Here is a 19581-nt window from a genome sequence, read left to right as displayed (position 1 = left end):
GGAGGGCCGGCCCGGGGCGGGACCGGCGTGGTGGGGCCGGGCCCACCCGCTGACACTAAAGCTGCTCCTGGACCACGGCCCGGCGTCTGTCCGTCTGTCCGTCCGCCCCTTCTCCGTCACCTCCGGTCCCTCCTCTCCCGGTGCCCGCCCCAACCATGGCGGCGCCCGCTCGCTCTTGGCTCGTGTTCGGGTTCAGCCCCGAAGAGGCGGCCGGGGAGCCGGGCCCGGGCCCGGGGCCGTGGCGGCTGGAGGCGGGCCCCGAGGGGATCTTCCGCGTGTGGCCTGCCTGGAGCTACGTGGTCGTGGAGACCGGTGAGCGGCCCCGGCCCGCCTGGAGCCTCGGTCCCAGTCCCTCCCGCGGGGCCAGTGCGGCCCTTCGCCGGCCTGTGCCCGCTTCCCCTTGCCGCTCCCCGGGATGGCGGGTCCCGTTCCCACCCTGCGCTGCCGCGCCGGTCGCCCCGGTTCGTCCTGTCCGTCCCTTCCACTGACGCCCCTTCCCCCGGGATGGGACCCTCCCCAGCCCCTCCCACCGCGCCGGTTCCCCCGGGATGCTCCCCGCTGGTCCCCCGGTGACGTTCCCGTCCCGTGCCCCCAGGCCCCCGGGCTGTCCCCGTCCCGCCCCTCGGGCTGTCCCCAGTCGGTCGCTGAGATGCCGCCGCGGCAGGCGCGGGGCTGGAGGTGCGGAGCGCGGGGCTGCGGCGGCGGCTGCCGGGCTGGGCCGAGGCGCTGCCCTCCGAGACGCACCTGGTGCTGCGGGGCCCGGCGGGGGCCCGCGCCTGGCGGCGGGAGGCGGCGGTGAGGGGAGCGCTGCAGGACGAGCCCGCCTGGAGCCGGGCGCTGCCGCCGGAGCCCCGCCAGCCGCTGCCGCTCCTGCCGGGCGGCTTCGCCACGCCGCGGCCGCCGTTCTTCACCGCACTGCCGGCGGGCGTGCGGGCCCGGCGGCTGGTTCTAGGCACGGAGCACGCCCTACTACTGGGCGCCGCCGGGGAGGTCTTTACCTGGGGCGGTGGCAGGTGAGCAGGGGCTGTGGGTGCACAGGGGTGCAGGAGAGGGATGGCATTGGTTGGGGTTCAGGAACTCCAGGACAAGCACTGCGCTGGTGGGATGCAGAGAGAATGATGGGGATGCAGAACGGGCATGAGAGTGCAGAAGGGATATGGGGGAGCCTTTGGGGGGAGTGCGGGTGAGAGGATGTCGGAATGGGGGTCACCTCAGGGGCTGAGCCCCCCTTAGCCTGCACACACTGCCTGGGGCCAGGATATGCATCCTGACTTTCCCATGGGGGTGGACTTGGGAATGATAGGAGATTACAGCTAAGACAAAAGTATCGGGGTACCAACTGCAGCTTGGTATGCTCACCCCCATGCTGATGGGATCTGTCCCTCACCTGAACCAGGTCCCCCCGGCATGGGCATCCCAGCTCACGGCTTCTCCTGCCTTGGCCGTGCCCCTTTTCCCACTGAGTCTACCCTTGCTGGCCCCATGAGCAGCCCTGTCTCCTCTCTAGGTGCTGGGTTTCTGGCTACAGTGGGGCCTCTGCTCTGACTTTTGGCTCTCTCAGGGCAGTCTTTGAGGACACTTGGGTCTCTGTATGACCATCAAGGTCCCTGCTCTGTCCCTGCTTCTCTGTAACTTGTCACACAAGCACCAACTGGCAGCAAAGCTCTTGTGTTTCTAAACTGGAAATTGATTCCATCAGTCTATGACAATTCAGTGCCAGGTCCCTCTGGTAAAGCCTGTGGGAGAGAAGTGAACCCCTTGGGAAAACCTTCCAGCCCCAGCACCCTGTGTCACCTGCCAGGAGCTGAACTTGAGTGCATTTAACAGCTGGTGGCACCGCTCAGTTTATTCTCACAAAGGCGTTTGTTGTTCTTTAGGGAGTTGTTTGTGCATTTGCTGCCCCAATCAAGTTTTCCCAAAAGGTGCTGGAGACCCCAGCCACAGGTCCCCCTGCCCTGGATCCCTGAGTTCTGCTGGTGCATGATGAGGCCTGGCAACAAGAACTAGTTGTTCTCATGTATGGAGTGGAAGGATTGCTGCGTTCCTCTTTGCTACTTATGGAAGACAAACCCAGCACTGATTATCAGTCACTGTCACAGAGCTGCGTGCCCTGGCACAGTGCCCTCCCTGTTCCTCATCGCTCAGAAGTGTTTCACTCCCCAGTCCCTGCTCCTCAGTCGCTGGCTCTGGGCTAGCTGGTAGCAAAAAGCTCATGGCAAACGCAACACTCAGTTCACATCAGCAGTTGTTGCATTGCAGGTGCTACGTTATTTGGTCCTTCTTGCCTTCCCTTCAGAGGAAAGGTTTCTACATGTGGGGATGTGTACTTGAGGATTAACTTTTTTGTGATTTGGTTATTCAACACAGCTGAGAATCCTCTCACCCATGCCTGTGCCAGCTGTGTCTCATACTGTGACAGCTGTACTGTGTGATAGCCATGTGCTGGCCCAGCTCACCCCTTTGTAGCCCCTCTCTTGCTGCTAGCTGTGGTCACCATTGCCCTCTTGTGAGGGAGTGCCTGGAGCCACTTTCCTATTGCAGCATGCCCTTCCCTGCCCCTCAGCTCTCAGTGTTTCTTTGCCTCAGTCCTCTGCAGATTTCCCATATGGAATGTGAAGAGCCTTTCCAGTGGCATGCATCAGCCCAGCTGTTGACATCCTGAGCTGTCACATTGAAGCTCCCCAGACCAAACAGGCACCACTCTGCTGCCGAACTGCTCCTCTCACCCCTACAGCTCCTGGCAGCTCCTCCTGCTTCTGCCCCATCTCTGACAACCAAAGCCCCTGATGCTGCCCACCGACCCCTGGCTGTAACTGTGGTGGTCTGGTGCTGGGCGTCACTGTCCCACCAGTGCTTGGCTTTTCCCTGTCCTGAAGTCAATTCTTCTGCTCAGCTGTGGTTGTTCCCTGAGCTGCTCAGGCTCTGCCAGCCTGGGGCTGGGTTGATGGCAGCAGGAAGGGCTTGGTGGGGACTGTGGGCACGGAGGAGGCACGGGAGCTGGAGGCTGTGGTCTATGGGCGTGTCTGTCTGTCCTGTGTCCCTGCAGGCATGGGCAGCTGGGCCATGGGCTACTGGAGTCAGAGCTGCAGCCGCGGCTGGTGGAGGCGCTGGCTGGGGTGCCCATGCAGGCGGTGGCGGCCGGCGGGTGGCATTCAGCCAGCGTTAGCGGTAAGGAGCTGGGCTGAGCGTGGGAGGTTGAGATGCTGGTGGCAGCCTAAGGGCCCGGTGGGACCTGCCTTGGGGAATATGCGGTGTCGGTGTCCCTGGAGCACGCAGTGCTGCCACCGAGTGGAGCTCAAGGGTAAGCTCTGCCTGATGCGTTCTTCCCCTCGCCCCACAGAGGCAGGAGACCTGTACATGTGGGGCTGGAACGAGTCGGGGCAGCTGGCTCTGCCCTCCAAAGCGCTGGCACAGGAGCGAGCGCAAGATGAGGACATGGGCTCAGGTGAGTGCTGCTGGCCAGGCTGAGGGCAGGGTGGGCTGGGTTCCTGCACAGCCCCAGCAGCTCAGTGCAGGGCCAATATGGTTTGAGCCTGCGAGGAATGCTGGTGTTACCAGTCACTCCTGGGAGCTGAGAGTTGACTGTTCTGCAGGGAACACCAAGCTGATGCCCTGCCGGGAGCAGTCAGCTGCCAAGGATGCTGCATTCATCTCCATCCAGGCGTTCCCGGCACTGCTGGATCTGCCACAGGACCTGGAGGTCAGCGCGGTCAGCTGTGGGTCCCGACACACAGCGGTCATCACACGTGAGTGACCAGTGGGGCAGGTGGCAGTGCCTCTGCGGGCAAGGGTGCTGAGAGGTGCCAGGGCTCACCAGGACCCAGTGGGCAGCGCCCCTGGGAGCAGGGGTACGGATCTCACTGGGTGCTGGCTGATGGTGCTGTCCCTGTTGCAGGAGGCGGGGAGCTCTACACCTGGGGCTGGGGTAAGTGGCACCTCTTCTTTGGGACTGTACAGCCTCCCCAGGAGCAGCTTCTCATTCCTGTTCTCTCACCCTTGGCTCTTTTGTCAGTGTACGAGTTCCATCTGTACTGGAGGCTCTTGTGTTCCCTCCCTCCCTCCCCACAAACACCAGGAGCAATTGCCCTGTGAGGCCCCAGGGCCACATTATGGCATGGCTGTGTGTCTGCAGGTAAATACGGTCAGCTGGGACATGGGAACAACATCAGCTCTGACCAGGCACGCCGTGTCGAGCACCTGGTGGCCCAGGGGTTGCGGGCAGAGCAGGTGGTGTGTGGGCCCTGGACCACCTATATATGTGTGCTGGAGCCGTGAGGGCCCCAAAACCTGCAATCCATGGCTGCTGCCAGACAAAGGATGAGGGCGAGCTCTGCTCTGCAGGACCAGCTCCAGGACCACTCTGTCCTCAGGGCTAGGGCAGCCAGCCCCCCCCACGGCACAGGATGGGGCTGAGTTTAGCCCACAGTGACCTGACTTCACACCCTGGAGTGGAGCTGCGGCTGCACCAGGGCCAGGGACACCCTGGGACGGGCTGGATGTGTTTATTAAATTAACTTTTCCATAAGGTCTGCAGTGTTGGTGTGTGCAAGACATGTTCCAGCATATCCAATGAAGCTATCCTGGCAAGGGACTGTTCGGGGCTGTGGCTGGGGTTTGTGTGAGCATGGTGGTAATTCAGGGATGTTCTGGCTGAGCAGCACTGGCACCGAGCTGAGGCCGATTCTGCTCCTCTGGGGGTTGCAGAGGAAATTGTGACAGGAGGGACATACAGCTGGACCAGGGGATGCCCAGCTGACCCCAGAGGTATCCCAGACCATGTGGCATCATGACCAGTGTGGAAAGTTGGGAAGAAGGAATGGGGGGGATGCTCAGAGCAGTAGTGGCTTTGTGCCCAAGTTACCATTACCCTGGTGGGGCCCTGCTGGCCTGGGTGGGGTGAGCACCAGTTGGAAGGAGGGAATGAATTCTTGGTTTTGCTTTGTTCTGGGTGGCTTTTGCTTCCCATGCTGAACTGTTGTCTCATATCACAAGTTTTCTAGCTTTCACGTGGTGGTTGCGTCCACAGTCCTGCTGGGGAGTTCAGAGAGGCAGGTGGGGAGAGCAAGCAGCTGAGAGGGGCTGAAGGTGGTTTGGGGAGTGGGAATGCAGCCTTTTGGTCAGCATGGTCATGGATTGAAGCTGCAGCTTTTTCAGCCACTCCAGATGTGGATCAGAGCTTCACCTTTTCTGGCCTGGCAGGGTGAGGATTGCAGCTCCTGCTTTTTCAGCCAATCAGGACACTGGTTGGGGCTGTGGCTTTTTCAGCCAATCAGGACACAGGTTGAAGCTGCAGATTTTTCAGCCAATGACGACACAGGCTGGAGCTCCAGCTTCTTTGGCCAGTCAGGACAAGGATGAGCGTTCCAGCTTATTCAGCCAACCAGGATGTGGATCAGAGCTGCATCTTTTTCAGCCAATCAGAACACAGATTGACGCTCCAGCTTATTCAGCCAGTCAGGATGTGGATGGGAGCTGCTGCTTTTTCAGACAGTCAGGGTGCAGATTGAAAGTGTTGCCTTTTTCAGCCAATCAGAACACGTATTGGAGCTCCAGTTTCTTCGGCCAATCAGGACATGGATTGGACCTGCTGCTTTTTCAGCCAATCACAATATAGATCGAAGCATCACCTTATTTGCCCAGTCAGGGCATGGATTGGCATTCCAGCTTTTTCAGCCAATGGGAGTGCGGATTGGAGCTGGTGCTTTTTCAGCCAATCAGGACACGGATCAGAGCTCCAGCTTATTGGCCAATCAGGATGCATCTTGAAGCAGCAGCATTTTCAGCCAATCACGACACGGACTGAGGATGCTGCCTTTTCAGTAAATCAGGATGTGGTGGAAGGTCCAGCTTTTTTAGCAAATCAGGATGGAGCTTGAAGCTCCAGTTTTTTCAGCCAATCAGGATGTGGATTGAAGCACCAGCTTTTTCAGCCAGTCACAATGTGGATTGGAGTTCCAATCAGGATGGATTGGATGCTTATTCATCCAATCAGGATGCTGATTGGAGCTGCTGTTTTCTTCAGCCAATCAGGATGTGGATCAGTACTCCAGCTTACTTGGCCAATCAGGATGCAGATTGGAGCTGCTGGACTTGATTGGCCAAAGAAACTGCAGCTCTGTTCCTGATTGGCTGGGACTCCCCAGAGCCACACCCTGAGATTCAGGGTTGCCCCAGCCCTTCCATTGCCTTCCCCCCCTCTGGGGACCCCAGCAAATCCACTCAGAGGTGGGGGCTGTACAGGGACTTTATTCACATCATCTAGAAAAATTTTTTAAATAAAAGCACATTTCTAAAGCGGCAACCAAGAGGAGGGTTATCCTGGAGCAGGAGATGCTGCAGGCCGTGCAGAGCTGCCAGCACAGGGATTCATCACGCGGCATTGTTGGTGGTGGAGTTGAGGACATGAGTGGTGCTTTCAAAGTTGGAAGCCTTTGAAAGTTCGCGCTGTGGAAACAAGAAGTGGGAGAGGGGGCTGAGGGAAGGGAGGGGGCTGCTGCCGCACAGTTCAGGGGGGACAGAGAAAGGGCAAGCCAGGCTGCCAAAAGGAGATGAAATGCAAATTAATTTGAACTATGTAACTTGTACCCAATGAACATAAATGCCTTTGTTTACTAAAATGTATAAAAAGTTTTTGGTAGTGTCATACAGTGGTAAGTCTCAGGCTCAGCCCAGCATGATGGGAGGACAGAGGCTGTCCAAGGCCCCACAGGGTCCCCCCCAAGAGAGGAAAGCCCCATCCACTGGCAGCCTCTGCTCACTCCCTCCTCCAGGGCTCTGCCTTGGGTCTGTCCCTGCACAGGTGTGTCCCTGACTGCAGCCTGTCCTCTGGGCTGGTGGTCTGTCCCCAGTGGCTGCTCAGGGCCCTCCGCCTCCAACTCTGAAGTTCTCCATGGGGAGTCACAGGCAGGGGCAGGAGCAGCCACCCTGTGAGAGGACACGGGGTGCTGTGCAGGGACACAGCGGGGGGACACAGCCCCATGGGGTGCTTGGAGAGGAGGGAGCAAAGGTTTTGTGCTGTGCAGTGAGGGGAGGGGGGGGTTAGAAGAGGTGAATTACCGCAAACTCAGAATAGGTGCTGGCAACAGAACTAACGCTGTGGTTACGCTGGGCAGGGGCTGTGGGGGTGCACCCACCACTCAGGGTGGTTCCATCCAGCTGGGCCACGTTTTCCTTGTTCCGCTCCCTCAGCCTGGGTCGGGGGGGCTTCGCTGCCGCGCGGCTGGGAGTCCGAGCCCGGCCGAACTGTGGGCAGAGGTGACAGTTATGGGATGCAGGAATCAAGCAGAGGCAGGAGAGCTGCAGCAGCTTCACTACCCATTGCTGTGTGGAGCCAGAGCAGTGTCAGGCTCCAGGAGCTCTCCAGACTCCAGGGTCCAATTCTGGCCCCTGAAACATATGGCATAGAATCACAGAATCCTGGAATGATTTGGGTAGGAAGGGACTTTAAAGCCCATCTTGTTCCACCCCCATGCCATGGGTGGGGATGCCACTCACTAGACCAGGATGCTCAGGCCCTGTCCAGCAGCACACACACATTTTGAAGGTCCCCCAAGCTGCAGGCTCAGCACTAAGGAACAGGAGTACACTAGAAATCTGGGCTGGAGGAAGATTTTCTGGCACCCTCCTCCTCCCTCGGGTCAGCAGTGAGCAACACCCCAGCAGGATGGCAGTAGCCCCACAGAGCAGACTGTGGACAAACAGGGGCTTCTGTCCCGCACAAGCTCAGCAGGGGAGGCAGCGAACCATGGGGTGACAGCAAGAAGAGCTGCACCATCTCAGCTCACCCATCCCTTCCAGCCCAGCCCCGGGCAGGGACTCCCCCAAGGCCCCTCACCTTCTTCCCAGAGGGTGGCAGCCGAGATGTGGGCGAGTGGGAGATGGTACCCCCAAAGGCTGAGCGAACAGTGCTGTTGGGGGTGGCACTGGCGATGGAGGTGCCGTGGAGCTGAGGAGACAGCAGAGCACACATCACACAGGACATCCTCCCATGGGGTTGCAGCACCCTGATCTCTCCCCACACATCCCCACGAGGCTGAGGCCAGCACAAGGCCATGCTCCAGCCCAGGGAGAACTCAGCTCCAGGCAGGACCCCAGGCCACCACACTGCTCTGCAGGGACATTTTACCTTGCTTACTTTGGCAGGTGTGTGGGGGCTGAGCATGCGCCGCTTAATGGGTGTCCGTGGGGTGCTGCCATACAGCATCTCCGTCTCCATTTGCCGGCTCTTCTTCAGGTGCTGTGGGAGATACCTGCACTTGCACACCAGATCACCACAACACTGGCAGTGGGCACTGCCCTGCTGACAGCCTGGCACAGCCACACGGCAGGAATTTCATCAGATTTACAGGCATCCAGAGCCAAGTGTCACCTCTGGCACTTTTCTGGGCCAGAAAGGGGCTCGGCCCACATGGGTGTGACAGCAATGGGCACCAGCCCCACTGCCTGCCACTTCCAGGCTGGGAATGAGCATGCAGAGCCCGGGGCCCAGCAGGCACATCCCTAGGCTCGCATTCTTAGGCAAGAGCCAGGGACACTCCCAGGCAGAAGCCAACATGCTCAGCTCTGTACTCACCCGCTCCTGCTTCTCCTTCTCCTTCTCTAGACGGTACAGCTGCCACTGCTCTGACACATACTCCATGAACTGCTGCCCCTTCACCAGGAAAGCTCCCTTGAACTCCTGCTCCCAGGTCTGGACCTTTTTCTCCAGCTCCTCCTGCAGCTGATCAGGACATGAGAGCAGTGTAGGGGCTGCGCTGAATGCAGGTGTCCCCACACCCAAGAATCCCTTTTCCTCTGTCAGTGGGACCACAGGTCCTTCCCCAAAGCTGGACCTACTCTAGACAGCGTCTTCTGCAGCTTTGCTCGCTGCTTCTCCTCCTTCAGCAGGTTTCCTCCGCGATTGTTGAAGCGACCGGGGTCAGTTGCTTTGCGCTGGTAGAGAAAGGGGGTCATGAGAGACACAAACACACCACCCAATGCCCTCAGCCTCACGTGGTGAAGGCCCCAGAGGAGCCAGCCCTGCACCAACACCCCAATACTCAAAACACAGCACCCCATCCCTGCACTGGCCCACCATGACTTCCCAGCGCTCCCCTGCTCCTTCCCAGAGCACTCTGCCCATGGGAGCAGAGGTGTACACTGATCCATGACCTGGCATGCTCCTGCCTGGACAATACCTCCAGCTCCAGGAACAGCTTCCAGTTCTCCTCCCACTTCTGAACAGCCTCAAACAGATCTTTGTGTGTTTCATAGTAGATCTTCATCTTGCCCACCTCAGCATCATGCAGCTCGAGCAGCGTCTCTGTGTAATCCTCTGGAAGGGCACAACAGCCAGCTCAGGGGGGTGCTGGAACCCCTGGGATCCCTCCCCCAAAACTGCCTGGCCAGCCAGCACCCACCATCGTAGAAGGGGCTGAAGCCTTCCCTCTGCTCCTGGCTGTAGAAGCATTTGTCCCAGTAATCAGCCAGCTCTGCCCGGATTGCATGGATCACGGATTTCATGTTCTGCAGCTTCAGCTCCTCCAGACGGTCCACTTCCAGCTGCAACTATCCCCAGGACCAGAGCACAGGTCAGGGAGGAAGAGGGAGGAGAACGGGATTCATCTTCTGCATGAGCCGCTCTCTAGAATGAGGCAGCTGCCAGCACCAGCCTCCAGGCAGGTGTTTGGCAGAATTTGGCCTGCTCACCTCACCCCTTACTGAGCAAACAGGAGCATGAGATCCCCAGGAGCTGCTGCCCCCAGCCCTCCCACCACGAGCGCAACAGGGCTCTTACAGCTCTCCTAGTTTTGACTCTGGAGCCAGCCAGGTGCACGGCTGAGGACTCTCTCTCCTCCTCCGGGATCTGCAGCCTCTCCCAGAGCGCGACGATCCTGGCGCGCAGCTCCGTGCACACAGCCTCGTTCAGGGCCCGCCGGGCTTCCAGCTGGAGGGAGGGGGAGCAGGGGGTCAGCGCAGCCTTTGGCTCTGCTGCACCTGCAAATCCGCACGCTTGGCACACGAGATCTCAGCCCCTTGAAAAGGGCATTCTAACATGCAGCCTTGCTCAAAACCTAGCAGTTGCTCTGACATCATGGTGGCAGCTGCTGCCAGCACACACAGCAGCCCCCAGCACTGCCTCAGAGCATGACATACCTGCTGCAGCAGGTTCTGGAGGGCCACGATGTTGTCCTTGGACAGGCAGAATGCCTCCTCATCCTCACACACCACGTCCCGCTCGAAGCTAGTGTCCGGGGTGTGGTCCAGCTCCTCCATGAGCAGAATGATCTGACGCTTGTTGCTGACAAATTCTTCCCGCCTTTGCTCCTGGGGGTGAGGGCAGTGTCAGGAACCAGGGGCCCCTTGCGGGCCTCTCAGCGACCCCCTCACCCTCCACGCTCACCTTCAGGGTGTTGAGGGAGGCCACATGGCGCCGGTAGCGGTCCAAGTCCTCCAGGCTGGGCACACTCCCAGTGTCGATGCTGAACAGAGTTGTGCACAGGATGTCACACAGGTCTCGGTCCTGTTCCTGCAGGGCCTTCAGCTCCTGCTTCCGGTCCCGCTTCTGCTTCTGTAGCACCTCCACACGCGTGCGCAGGTTCTTCTCCATCTGTAGGATGGTACTTTCCTCCTCTGTCTGCAAGAGGCCAGAAATCAGCTCTGTTCCACACTTCTCCCACACCTGACTCAGGCTTTAGGCTTTTTATACAAACACTGGGGGCACCAGGCCTGGGTCTGAGCAAGATGTTCCCCAGGAAGGTGCAAGAACACCAGCAACACACAAAACAAGATGCTAGAGAACACCACACAACCACCTACCAGTGCCTGGCCTGTGAGAAGCCACAAATCCCTTAGCTCTACCAAGCACCCGAAAAAGCAGTTTTGGATAGATATTTGCCTTGTGAGCTCTGGCCTCTCGAGACACCAAGGCAGAGGCCAGGCAGCAGCACTGCTGCCAGCAGGATCCCAGGATTCCACACCTCACCTCAAAGGGGCCCAGCTGGAGCTCCCTGCACAGGGTGTCCAGCTCCTTCCGACACAGGGCGATGCTCTTCAGGAGACGTTCCTTCAGGCTTTCCTCCTCTGCCACCATCATGTCCAGGAGACTCTGCAGCACAAGTGTAGTTAGAGGCAGGGTGTGGGAATGGAGAGTGAGCAGGGGACGTGCAGGGAGAGTGGGCACCGCTTGAGACCACGGCTGGGCCCGAGTGAGGTGTGGGCAGCGTGGGGAGCCCAGTGAGACGGGGCTGCACAGGGCAAGGGCAGAGGCGTGGTAACAGCTGGACAGGGCTCCCGGCAGACCCGAGAGAGCAGTCCTGGGTGAGCTCACTCCGAGCTGCTCGGGTCGCGGGCTCCCGCTGCAGCAGGTACGCGGCTCAACAGAAGATCCGGTGACCCCCCGCCCCGCCCCTCACCTTGATGTGCTTCTTGACGACGTCAGTGCGCTCCAGGCGCTGCTCCTCGGGAATACCGATCTCCTCCCAGATGTCCCGCAGCGCCGCCATGGCCCGATTCAGGCAGGACGCGGCCTCGGCCGCCAGCACCTCGCTGAGAGCACCGCGGGCCGTCAGCGGCCAAGGACAGTCTCGGGACCCGAGAGCCCCCCAGCCGCCGCCCGTCCCACCGTGACCTCCTGCCCCGGTTCCCAGCAGTCCCGGCACTTTCGGCCAGCCGTGCCCCCCAGCCCCGGTTCCCAGCAGTCCCGGCACTTTCGGCCAGCCGTGCCCCCCAGCCCCGGTTCCCGGTTCCCCCCGGTTCCCCCGTTCCCGCACCTTTTCCTCATCGCCCCGCGCTGCGCTGCCGCCGCTCCGCCGATTCGAACTCCCCTCCCGGCCGCGCTGATTGGCTGCCGCGTCACCGCGGCCCCGCCCACAACCGCCACCAGGGCTGCACCCCTTCGCCCGCCCGCGCCTCCGCCCCGCCCCAAGCCGCCCCCCAGCCAATGGCAGTGGAGAGCCTTCGGCGCTTCCAGCCAATCCGGAGCGAGACCGCCACCGCCCTGCCGCGTCTAACGGCGCCGCCGCGCACTCCCGAGCTGCCAGCGGCCCCGTGACCCCGCCCCGGGCGGTGCCTGCGCGTCCCCGCGCATGCGCTGAGGGCTGCACCGGGACCCCGCCCGGCCCGCCGCGTCCGCCGCCTCAACGCTGGGCCGCTGTCCCCGGGGTAGCGCTCCCGCCAGCGCCCACCCTCACACACACAGCCCTAGGCCGGGTCGTTGTCAGCAGAGATGTTTACTGGCAGGGTTCCCTCGGCCCGCTCCGGGGCTCAGGCCTTGGCCTCAATCATGGCCTCCATCATGCGGGCGCTGTTGGTGATGGCCGTGGTCAGGAAGATGAACTTGCACCCTGTAGGAAAGGCCCGTCGGTGCCCCAGCCTTGCTGTGGGGCAGCACTGACACTCCCAGCCCTGTCCGCGCCCATTTTCCAGGAGAGCTGTGTACCTCGCCACCCCCTTCCCCAGGGGCTTCAGCCTGTGCTGGTTCCTGAGCACAGACCCTGCTTGGCTGCATGCTGCAATGGCAGCATCCCCAGGCTCCTGCCTGCTCCCTACCCTCCCCAAGCCACTCCTACCTCTCTCCTTCCCCAGGAAGCGGAGTGCAGCAATTTCAGAGAAGGTGCAGCCCCCCAGGAAGACAGCAAGGACAACACGTTGGGACTCCCAGGCAGGGTTGTCCTCCACAGTGCTGTCTGGATAGGGAAGAGTGCTGTAGGATATGCCCGCTGCCAGCCCACCGCCCCCAGCCTGCCCCTACCACCACCTGAGACAGAGAACTCGTTGCCATTGAGCAGTCGCACGACCTCCTCCAGGCCCTGCCAGCCCCGGCGCTCCAGCACCTAAGGGACAGGTGGGGTGTCTGGCTGGGTGCTGGGCACTGCTCAGGAGGCTCAGAGCAGTAGATGAACACCATCAGCCCTAGCCCTGGGCAGAGGAACCCCTGCTGGACTCCCCAAAACGAGGCAGGGGCTTGAGGGGATGTGCCCAGTTCTCTCCAGCAGCAGATGAGCTCACCTGCTCGATGATCTTGCAGCTCAGGGGCACATAGGCCCCACCAAAAACATACGCCATGTCCCGAGGCATTTTGAGGTCATACTCGCCATCCAGCCGAGGGATCTGCAGTGACAGGTGACACCAGAGGTACAGGACCAGGCTGCCTGGGGCCTCACCCCCACTCAGAGGTGCAGGGGTGAGGAGGGACAGATGCTTGGAGCATGGCTCTGTCCCCACCTCCTGCCCCACCACACCAGAGCCAGCATCCCATGGCCTGGGTGGGCTGTGCAGTGAGGGCCAGGGGAAGAAAGGTCACCTCGCCAGCACCCTGGGACCCCGCATTGCCTCAGGATGGAAGGCACAGGGCTGCCTGCCCAGTGCCACTGCTGTGTCTGAAGGGGACAAGGAAAGCCCCAGCCCCGCACCACACTCACAGGGCGCAGGGTCTGGGCAGAGTGGGAAGCTGGCAATGGCCCCCAGCCCTGGGGAGAAGCCTGCAGGCTGCCTGGAGCAGCTGCAGCAGCTCTGGCCCTGAGCTGTGTCCCCCTCAAGTGCGGAGCCTGCAGCCTGGGCACGGGCACAGGCTAAGGAGAGCTCTCTGCTCTGTAGGCACTGCAGCCAGCCAGCACCCCTCGAGAACGTACCAACCCCAGCTTCTTGCTTATGGCTCGGAAATTACTCTTCCTGGCCAAAGAATTAAACGCATCTGTGATCTTTCCTGGAAAACATGACAAGGAGAAACATCTTAAAAGGTTCTGTCTGGATCCCAAACGCAGGCTGGCAGAGATGTGCAGAGCTGTGTGCTCTGAAGAACGGCTGTGGCGGCTGCTAGCCCTGGTGTCCCCACAGCAGAGCCCACTGCACTGCCTGCAGCACCACTGCTGGAGACACACTTGGTGCTTGCAGCCCACACGTTTGCCATGTGCTTCCAGCCAGATCTGAGGCAGCAGCTCCCAGGGACATGGGGCAGTGGGCTGGCTCACCTGCAGCACGGTCTGTGACCAGCTTGCTGACTTTGCTCTCCACGGCTGTCAGGGTCTCCCCAGCTGACTGCTCCGTCAGCAGCCCGATGCGCTTGAGGTTGTGGAAGGTCAGCAAGTGCTCGGGCCCGTAGCTCTGTGAACGGGGCAGCCAGATCAGTGTGGAGCCCCACATGCAAGCATGGGAAGCAGACAGGGTGTCCCCTCTGCAGCGAGGCACAGGTTGCTCAGAGCCCCCTGGCAAGCACAGGCAGGGGCAGGTAGAGGGGCTCAAGTGGAGCCTGTAGAGGGGCTCAAGTGGGGCTCAAGTGGGGCCTGTGGAGGCAGGGTCTATCCTGCAGAGACAGCCTGGGTGTGCTGTCACTGATGAAGAGTCTGTGGAGGCAGAGCCCATCCCCAGGAGTGCTGCTGCCCAGCACCTCGTGGCCAGAACCACAGGGAGGGGAACCCCTATCTGACACAGCTCTTGCCCTGCAGTGACTCCCTGGGCCCCTCACCTGCAGGTACTGGGTTTTCAGGGAGCGGTAGTCCTTGGGGATGAGACCTGTGGGAAGCACCAGGTGAGCTCTGTGCCAGGGCTGGGGCTCAGTGCCACTGCTCTGGCCCAGCACAGCTGGGCACTCACCATTTTCTGTGATGGACAGGAGGCACATGAGGCGCAGGCTCTCAATGGGGGACACCTGTGGGGAGCAGGGGCTTAGCTGGGGCAGGACGGGGCAGCGGGAGCAGGCATCCCCATGGTCTCACCTGCCGGTCAATGTGCTCTTCGATGAAGCTGGTGCTCTCACGGACATCAAAGCCCTCCAGCAGTGCTGTGACAGGGGCACAGGCAGCATCACCCCAGGGCTCTTGCCAGCCCACCGAGCTGGGGTCTGGCCTCTGGGCTCAGCTGCCCGTCCAAAGCCCCAGGGAATGGGCCCCCACCCCAGCAGACATTCCCCCTCAGAGGGTGCGACCTGACCCTTCTCAGGATCTTGAGACACCCCCAAAACAAGGGACTGGCAGGACGGTGGCCACACAGGGAACACCCAGGTGTGAGGCTGCCTGGGCCTGGGGCAAGCGAGGCCATGGGTCAGACTGAGACAGGGGCAGGCACACACAGGGCATGGAGCAGCACTCACAGTGCTCAGCCTTGATGGTCTCTTGGAAGTCCTGCTTGGTTTTCTTTTTCATGATAGACTCACAGGCACCAATATCTACACAACCAAGAGACACAGCAGCTTTGGAGGGGAAAGGGCTCTGCAGGCACTGTTGGCACACACCAACAGCCCCTGCCCTGCCCCTCCTGGGCACATCCAGGGCCCCCCAGCCCCCTGCTTTCCCCGGTGCTCCAGCACTTGCAGTACACCCGAGGGCCCCTCCCTCCCCTCAGGCTCCTACGCAGGCTCAGCAGGCGATGCTCCTGCTTCAGTCCCTTCAGCTCCTGGGACACAAAGTCCTTCATCTGCTTGATGTCCATGCCCCGGCGCCGCTGTGGGAGGGAGAGCACGGGGGTGGCAGCCCAGCTGCGAGGGACAGTGCTGCAGGCATCCTGCACGCCAGGGTGACACTCACGTCGTACTGCGCCTGCAGGTTCCGTGACTTCTGGCTCAGGAAGCCAAACACGCTGGAGAAGTGCTCATTCCGAATCTGGCTGAACACCTGTGGAAGCACCACAGCTACCAGGGCCCAGCCAGCTGCAGCCCTGGAGACACAGACCCCAGGGCCAATGCTCCCCAGTAACCTGCACAGCACTTTGGCCACACACCCCAAAACACTGGCTGATGGCACAGCAACCTGTGTTGGTGCATCCCTCTGACCCAGGCCACACCATGACCTGAGAAATGCTCCTCAGGGATCAGCCTTGATGAATAGCACCTGGGCTGAGCTCCTCCCCAGCTTAGCAGAAACACTCTTTCTTCCCAGGAACTAGTACTGTCTAATGAGCTCCTGGTTTTTAATGAACAGCCTGGGAAACTTATTTTTGTAACCTGAATAAAAACCCAAATGGAATAATATTTTCATTATCAAATTCCATAGTTAGATATCAACCTGAGTTGTGGCCAGGATGGAAAATTACTATGAACCTTGTGACTCAACAAGAGAGTCTTCCGTATTACTTTCTATCCTTACCCTTTCCTATCCTTTTGATTCCCCCCATATTCCCCACCTCCACCTCCACATAGATATTTTTGGGTTGATTTTGGTTTGTATTGACTGATTTGTAATTTTTGTTTGCTTTTCATCTGTGTGCTTTAACCATTTAAAACTTTGCCAACGAATTTTGTCATGCTACAGCTTTTATATTAAACCTGTTTCTGCAGATACCTTTGCTGGTGATTCCTTAAGCGACCTTACAACGCTCATTTGGGACACAGTCCTGCATGCAGGGACTCTGACAGGTTCAGAAATGGAGCTGCACCTGCAGAGCAGGTTTCTCTGGTCTCTGTGCCTAAACCCATGCTCTGGGGGCCCAGCAGTCCCCAGCCACTCCTGCTCAAGCTTAGGGGAAGGGAATGGTCCACTCTGCCTCCTCCCACCAATGGGACTCCCCCGAGGCTTGTGAGGACTCACTTTGTCCTGGGAATTGAGCAGCACCTTAATACTCTTGTCAGAAGAGGTGACATCTGGCCCAAAATCCACACTGCCTGCAGGGAAAAGTGAAGAGCTGCTTTGTCCCAGACACAGCAACATTCCCACATGCACAAGCCTCTCTGTAAGAGGCAGGAGAGACAGGGGATGCCAGCCCAGTGTCTTGGTCAAAGTGAGGACTGTCCCTGTGGATGACCTCCAGCAGCACCTCACACTGGGACTGTTCCTGTGGGAACAGCGCTGTGCCTGACAGTGCCAGGCACAAACCCTGCAGCCGCTGGCCAGGTGTGTGCAGAGCCCCATTGTGCCCCGCTGTGAGTGCAGAGCCCTGTGCTGCCCTGTCGCCTACCACACTTGATGCGGAAGGTGTCGTCCACGAGCCCCTCGTAGACCACTTGGGAGCAGAGTGCTGTCACATAGTCTGTGTCTGCCAAGAGAGACAGAGCCAGGCTGCCCTCACAGTCCTCCAGCCACCCCAACACAGGCTTTCCCTGCCCCTCTGGGAGACCTGCTGCCCAAACCGCTCCCCTCCAGCCGCTGCCCTTGCCTCAGCCCACCTCTGTCCATGAGGAAGACGTGTCCAATCTCAGGCTTCCTGCCCTGGCCTTCGCTCTCACTCTCTTCCTCCAAGTCCCGCCACAGCTCGTAGCTCATCTGTGAGGGGCAGAGGCTGCCAGGGTGGGGGAGCAGCCCCAGGCTCCCACCAAGGGCCCTGGCACGCTGTGGGGCTCACAACCAAGGCCAGGCACAAATCCTCCCCCCTGCAGGGCACGGGGGGCTCCACCACACCCCAGTGAGCAGCAGCTGCCCCTCTGCTGCCCACTTTGGCATATGGGACCCCCTGAAAACCTGCCCAGGAGGAGGCATAGCGCAGTGACACCTCTGTGGTGACGTGCTGTCACATGGCTGATGGGGTCCAGGTCCCTGCAAGCCACACCCCTGATGGGGACCCAAGGGAGCCCTAGTGCCAGCCATACCTTAGCACAGCGGCCAATGCCGTAAGTTTTTCCAAAAGGGCCATAAAGAGAGTTCAGCAACTGCAGGGCTCTGGCAACGGGGTTGATCCAGCGGTGATCTCCCTCCTGCAGGATGAAGGAGTGAGTGTGGGCAGCTGGCTGAGAAGGTCTGCCACGGCAGGGGATTGGACTGGGGACGGAGTGGGCCCTGTGCTGGGAGCTCCTAGGAGGAACACAATGGGATGCCCCAAAGCTGCTCAGCCAGGAGCAGAGGCACCAGCTCGGGGGCAAGCTGCCACTCCCCAACAGGAACTGCCCCTGGGGAGCAGATGGTGCCTGCAGTGCAGGCTGAGGGGCTGAGCAGGATGTCACACACCTCCTCTCCAAACAGCACCTTGTCCCCAGCCCCAGTGAGGCACAGGGGACAGGATGGGCTGTCACCCCCCTGCAGTGTCCCACTGACCAGAAAGTAGTCGCGGAAGAACTCGGGCAGCTCCATGCTGATGATGTCTTCATCCAGGGGCAGCAGATAGAAGGACCACTCATCGCAGGTGACATCTGTGTTTGGGACAGGGACAGGGGACAGTTATGCAGCCCTGGGCAGGAAGAGCCCCAAGAAACACAGCAGCCCCAAAACAGGGCTTGTGGAGCTCCAGACAGGATGGGTGGCAGGACCCTCTCTCCTCTCCTCAGGCAGAAGAGAGGGGCCAATACTGTGACAGGCACACATCTGCCCACAAGCCAGCCTCGAGAGAACCCGTGTCCCCTGCCCACACAGGGATCCCAGCACTGGGATTTAAATGGGATTATGCAGTGTCAGCTACCCCGAGCCAGCAGTGCAGCTCCACTCACCACCAAAGACCCCCTCTTCCTCCAGCACCATCTCGCAAGCATAGAACTGGAAGGGAAGGGGAGACCCTCAGGGCCAGGCAAGCTCTTAGCAGGAAAAGCTCTGGAGGGGCCCAGCTCCTTCCCAGGTGTCACAACACTTGGGTTTATTTAAACTTTTCTGGGTTAGAAACAAAGAATTTTCAGTGCCTATAGAAAAGGTGGAGGGTGCAAAGGCTGGGCAGGCACAGAATGACAGGGGAACGGGCAGCACCGTGGGTTCCACTGACCTTCTGGGGGCTGAAGATGATCTTGTATTTCCTGCTCCTTCCTGACATCTTGTCAGCGTTGACAATATCTGTGAACACCCCGCACAAACCCTGCACAGCTGCCCACCCTGCCAGGCACGGCTCCCTCGGCCCGTGGTCCCTCGGCTCACAGAGCCCGACCACCCCAGGCACAAGTGAAACGCCGGGAGCGGGACTCGCCGGAAGCCCCTCTCGGACCTATGCACAGCGGTGCCCAGAGCACCGCACCCAGGTGAGGGGCACCTGCCCCTGGGGCCGCACTCACCGGCAATGAACCTCATCGTCCTCACTCGTGGCCTCACCAGGAAGCAGAACCTGCACCACAGAGGGGAGAGAGGGGCTCCTCGTACCCGTCCCTGCCTGCCCCGGACTCTTCTGTCCAAAGCTGTGCTCGGGCACCAGCAGGTTCCGCACAGACGCGTTCTGAGCCGGGAGAGGCACGCAGGCAGCCTGGGCGCCGGGGCACTCACTGGTCGCTGGCGCCGGGGGCCGGCCGCGTCTCCACCTTGTACAGCTTGTCCACGTCGTGCTGCTGCGGGGACAGGGCGCGGGTTCGGCGCGGGCGGTGGTGGCGGGCAGGGGCGGCCGGGGCCGCCTGACCGGACCCCGCGGTACCTTCAGGATGGACACGTTCGCGATGCGGTCCAGGGGGCTCATCAGGTCGGCCTCGATGAACAGGTCCTTCTTCCCGGGGAGCTGCGGGCAGGAGGGCGTGAGCCGGCACTCAGCGGCTGCTCCGTGCCAGGCCCCTCCCGGGCCGGCCCCGACTCCCGACCCCCAACCCCAGAGCCGATACCGATCCCACCGATTCCCCATGCCCGCCCCCGTGCAGGACCCCTGTCCCGGGTGGCCCCCGGACCTGCTCCAGCAGGTAGACGAGCTGGTCTCGCGCCAGCCGCTTCAGGATCCCGAAGTCCGGCGGTTCGGGCGCGTCGCGTCGCCCGGCGAGGGCCATGGCGGGGGCCGGGCCGG

General features: G+C 60.6%; 3 protein-coding genes across 9 annotated transcripts; 1 reads left to right on the top strand and 2 right to left on the bottom strand.

Moving 5' to 3' along the window:
• Positions 1 to 63: 63 nt before the first annotated feature.
• Positions 64 to 4527, top strand: RCCD1 (RCC1 domain containing 1). Of its 3 annotated transcripts, none has more exons than XM_039557475.1 (7): positions 65 to 312; positions 665 to 1013; positions 3047 to 3168; positions 3341 to 3445; positions 3594 to 3746; positions 3896 to 3925; positions 4013 to 4225. In XM_039557475.1, exons 1-7 carry the CDS (start codon positions 156 to 158, stop codon positions 4090 to 4092), a joined length of 996 nt encoding a protein of 331 aa, XP_039413409.1. In that variant the 5' UTR covers positions 65 to 155; the 3' UTR covers positions 4093 to 4225. The 3 variants fall into 3 exon arrangements, with proteins under 3 accessions (XP_039413407.1, XP_039413409.1, XP_039413408.1); XM_039557474.1 differs by having other exon boundaries at positions 68 to 312; positions 4133 to 4527; XM_039557473.1 differs by having other exon boundaries at positions 64 to 312; positions 3896 to 4225.
• A 1699-nt stretch (positions 4528 to 6226) lies between these two features.
• Positions 6227 to 12191, bottom strand: PRC1 (protein regulator of cytokinesis 1). 5 transcript variants are annotated; one of them, XM_039557467.1, is made up of 14 exons: positions 12175 to 12191; positions 11394 to 11526; positions 10964 to 11086; positions 10382 to 10615; positions 10135 to 10305; positions 9776 to 9925; positions 9399 to 9546; positions 9177 to 9313; positions 8836 to 8931; positions 8573 to 8719; positions 8126 to 8236; positions 7835 to 7945; positions 7057 to 7242; positions 6227 to 6444 (listed from the first exon to the last, which is right to left on the bottom strand). In XM_039557467.1, the coding sequence occupies exons 2-14, from the start codon at positions 11481 to 11483 to the stop codon at positions 6370 to 6372; spliced, it is 1779 nt and encodes a 592-aa protein (XP_039413401.1). In that variant the 5' UTR covers positions 11484 to 11526; positions 12175 to 12191; the 3' UTR covers positions 6227 to 6369. The 5 variants fall into 5 exon arrangements, with proteins under 5 accessions (XP_039413401.1, XP_039413403.1, XP_039413400.1 ...); XM_039557469.1 differs by lacking the exon at positions 12175 to 12191 and adding an exon at positions 11751 to 11856; XM_039557466.1 differs by lacking the exon at positions 12175 to 12191 and adding an exon at positions 11751 to 11839 and having other exon boundaries at positions 7093 to 7242.
• Positions 12191 to 19564, bottom strand: VPS33B (VPS33B late endosome and lysosome associated). The gene is made up of 23 exons (XM_039557464.1): positions 19469 to 19564; positions 19225 to 19305; positions 19080 to 19141; positions 18875 to 18924; positions 18592 to 18659; positions 18326 to 18371; positions 17937 to 18031; positions 17495 to 17599; positions 17075 to 17171; positions 16867 to 16944; positions 16500 to 16573; positions 15501 to 15587; positions 15327 to 15417; positions 15068 to 15142; positions 14694 to 14758; positions 14572 to 14626; positions 14444 to 14490; positions 13950 to 14082; positions 13611 to 13684; positions 12988 to 13089; positions 12737 to 12812; positions 12549 to 12665; positions 12191 to 12323 (listed from the first exon to the last, which is right to left on the bottom strand). The coding sequence occupies exons 1-23, from the start codon at positions 19562 to 19564 to the stop codon at positions 12244 to 12246; spliced, it is 1854 nt and encodes a 617-aa protein (XP_039413398.1). The 3' UTR covers positions 12191 to 12243.
• Positions 19565 to 19581: the final 17 nt, after the last annotated feature.

The sequence above is a fragment of the Corvus cornix genome, chromosome 10 (assembly GCF_000738735.6).
Source record: "Corvus cornix cornix isolate S_Up_H32 chromosome 10, ASM73873v5, whole genome shotgun sequence".
Taxonomy (NCBI): Eukaryota; Metazoa; Chordata; class Aves; order Passeriformes; family Corvidae; genus Corvus; species Corvus cornix.
This window is presented reverse-complemented; position numbering and strand designations above follow the sequence as displayed.

What these genes read in the sequence shown, in the direction of transcription:
- RCCD1 (XM_039557473.1), top strand. Translation starts at nt 156, where the DNA reads ATGGCGGCGCCCGCTCGCTCTTGGCTCGTGTTCGGGTTCAGCCCCGAA. An exon ending in GCATTCAGCCAGCGTTAGCG is followed by an intron (nt 3,169 to 3,340) that starts GTAAGGAGCTGG and finishes CTCGCCCCACAG; the next exon opens with AGGCAGGAGACCTGTACATG. An exon ending in ACACACAGCGGTCATCACAC is followed by an intron (nt 3,747 to 3,895) that starts GTGAGTGACCAG and finishes TCCCTGTTGCAG; the next exon opens with GAGGCGGGGAGCTCTACACC.
- PRC1 (XM_039557469.1), bottom strand. An exon ending in TCCAGAACCTGCTGCAGCAG is followed by an intron (nt 9,926 to 10,134) that starts GTATGTCATGCT and finishes CCCTCCCTCCAG; the next exon opens with CTGGAAGCCCGGCGGGCCCT. An exon ending in AGCTGTTCCTGGAGCTGGAG is followed by an intron (nt 8,932 to 9,176) that starts GTATTGTCCAGG and finishes TTTCTCTACCAG; the next exon opens with CGCAAAGCAACTGACCCCGG.
- VPS33B (XM_039557464.1), bottom strand. Translation starts at nt 19,564, where the DNA reads ATGGCCCTCGCCGGGCGACGCGACGCGCCCGAACCGCCGGACTTCGGG. An exon ending in TGCTCAATTCCCAGGACAAA is followed by an intron (nt 15,588 to 16,499) that starts GTGAGTCCTCAC and finishes GTGCTTCCACAG; the next exon opens with GTGTTCAGCCAGATTCGGAA. An exon ending in GCTGCAAGATCATCGAGCAG is followed by an intron (nt 12,813 to 12,987) that starts GTGAGCTCATCT and finishes CCTGTCCCTTAG; the next exon opens with GTGCTGGAGCGCCGGGGCTG.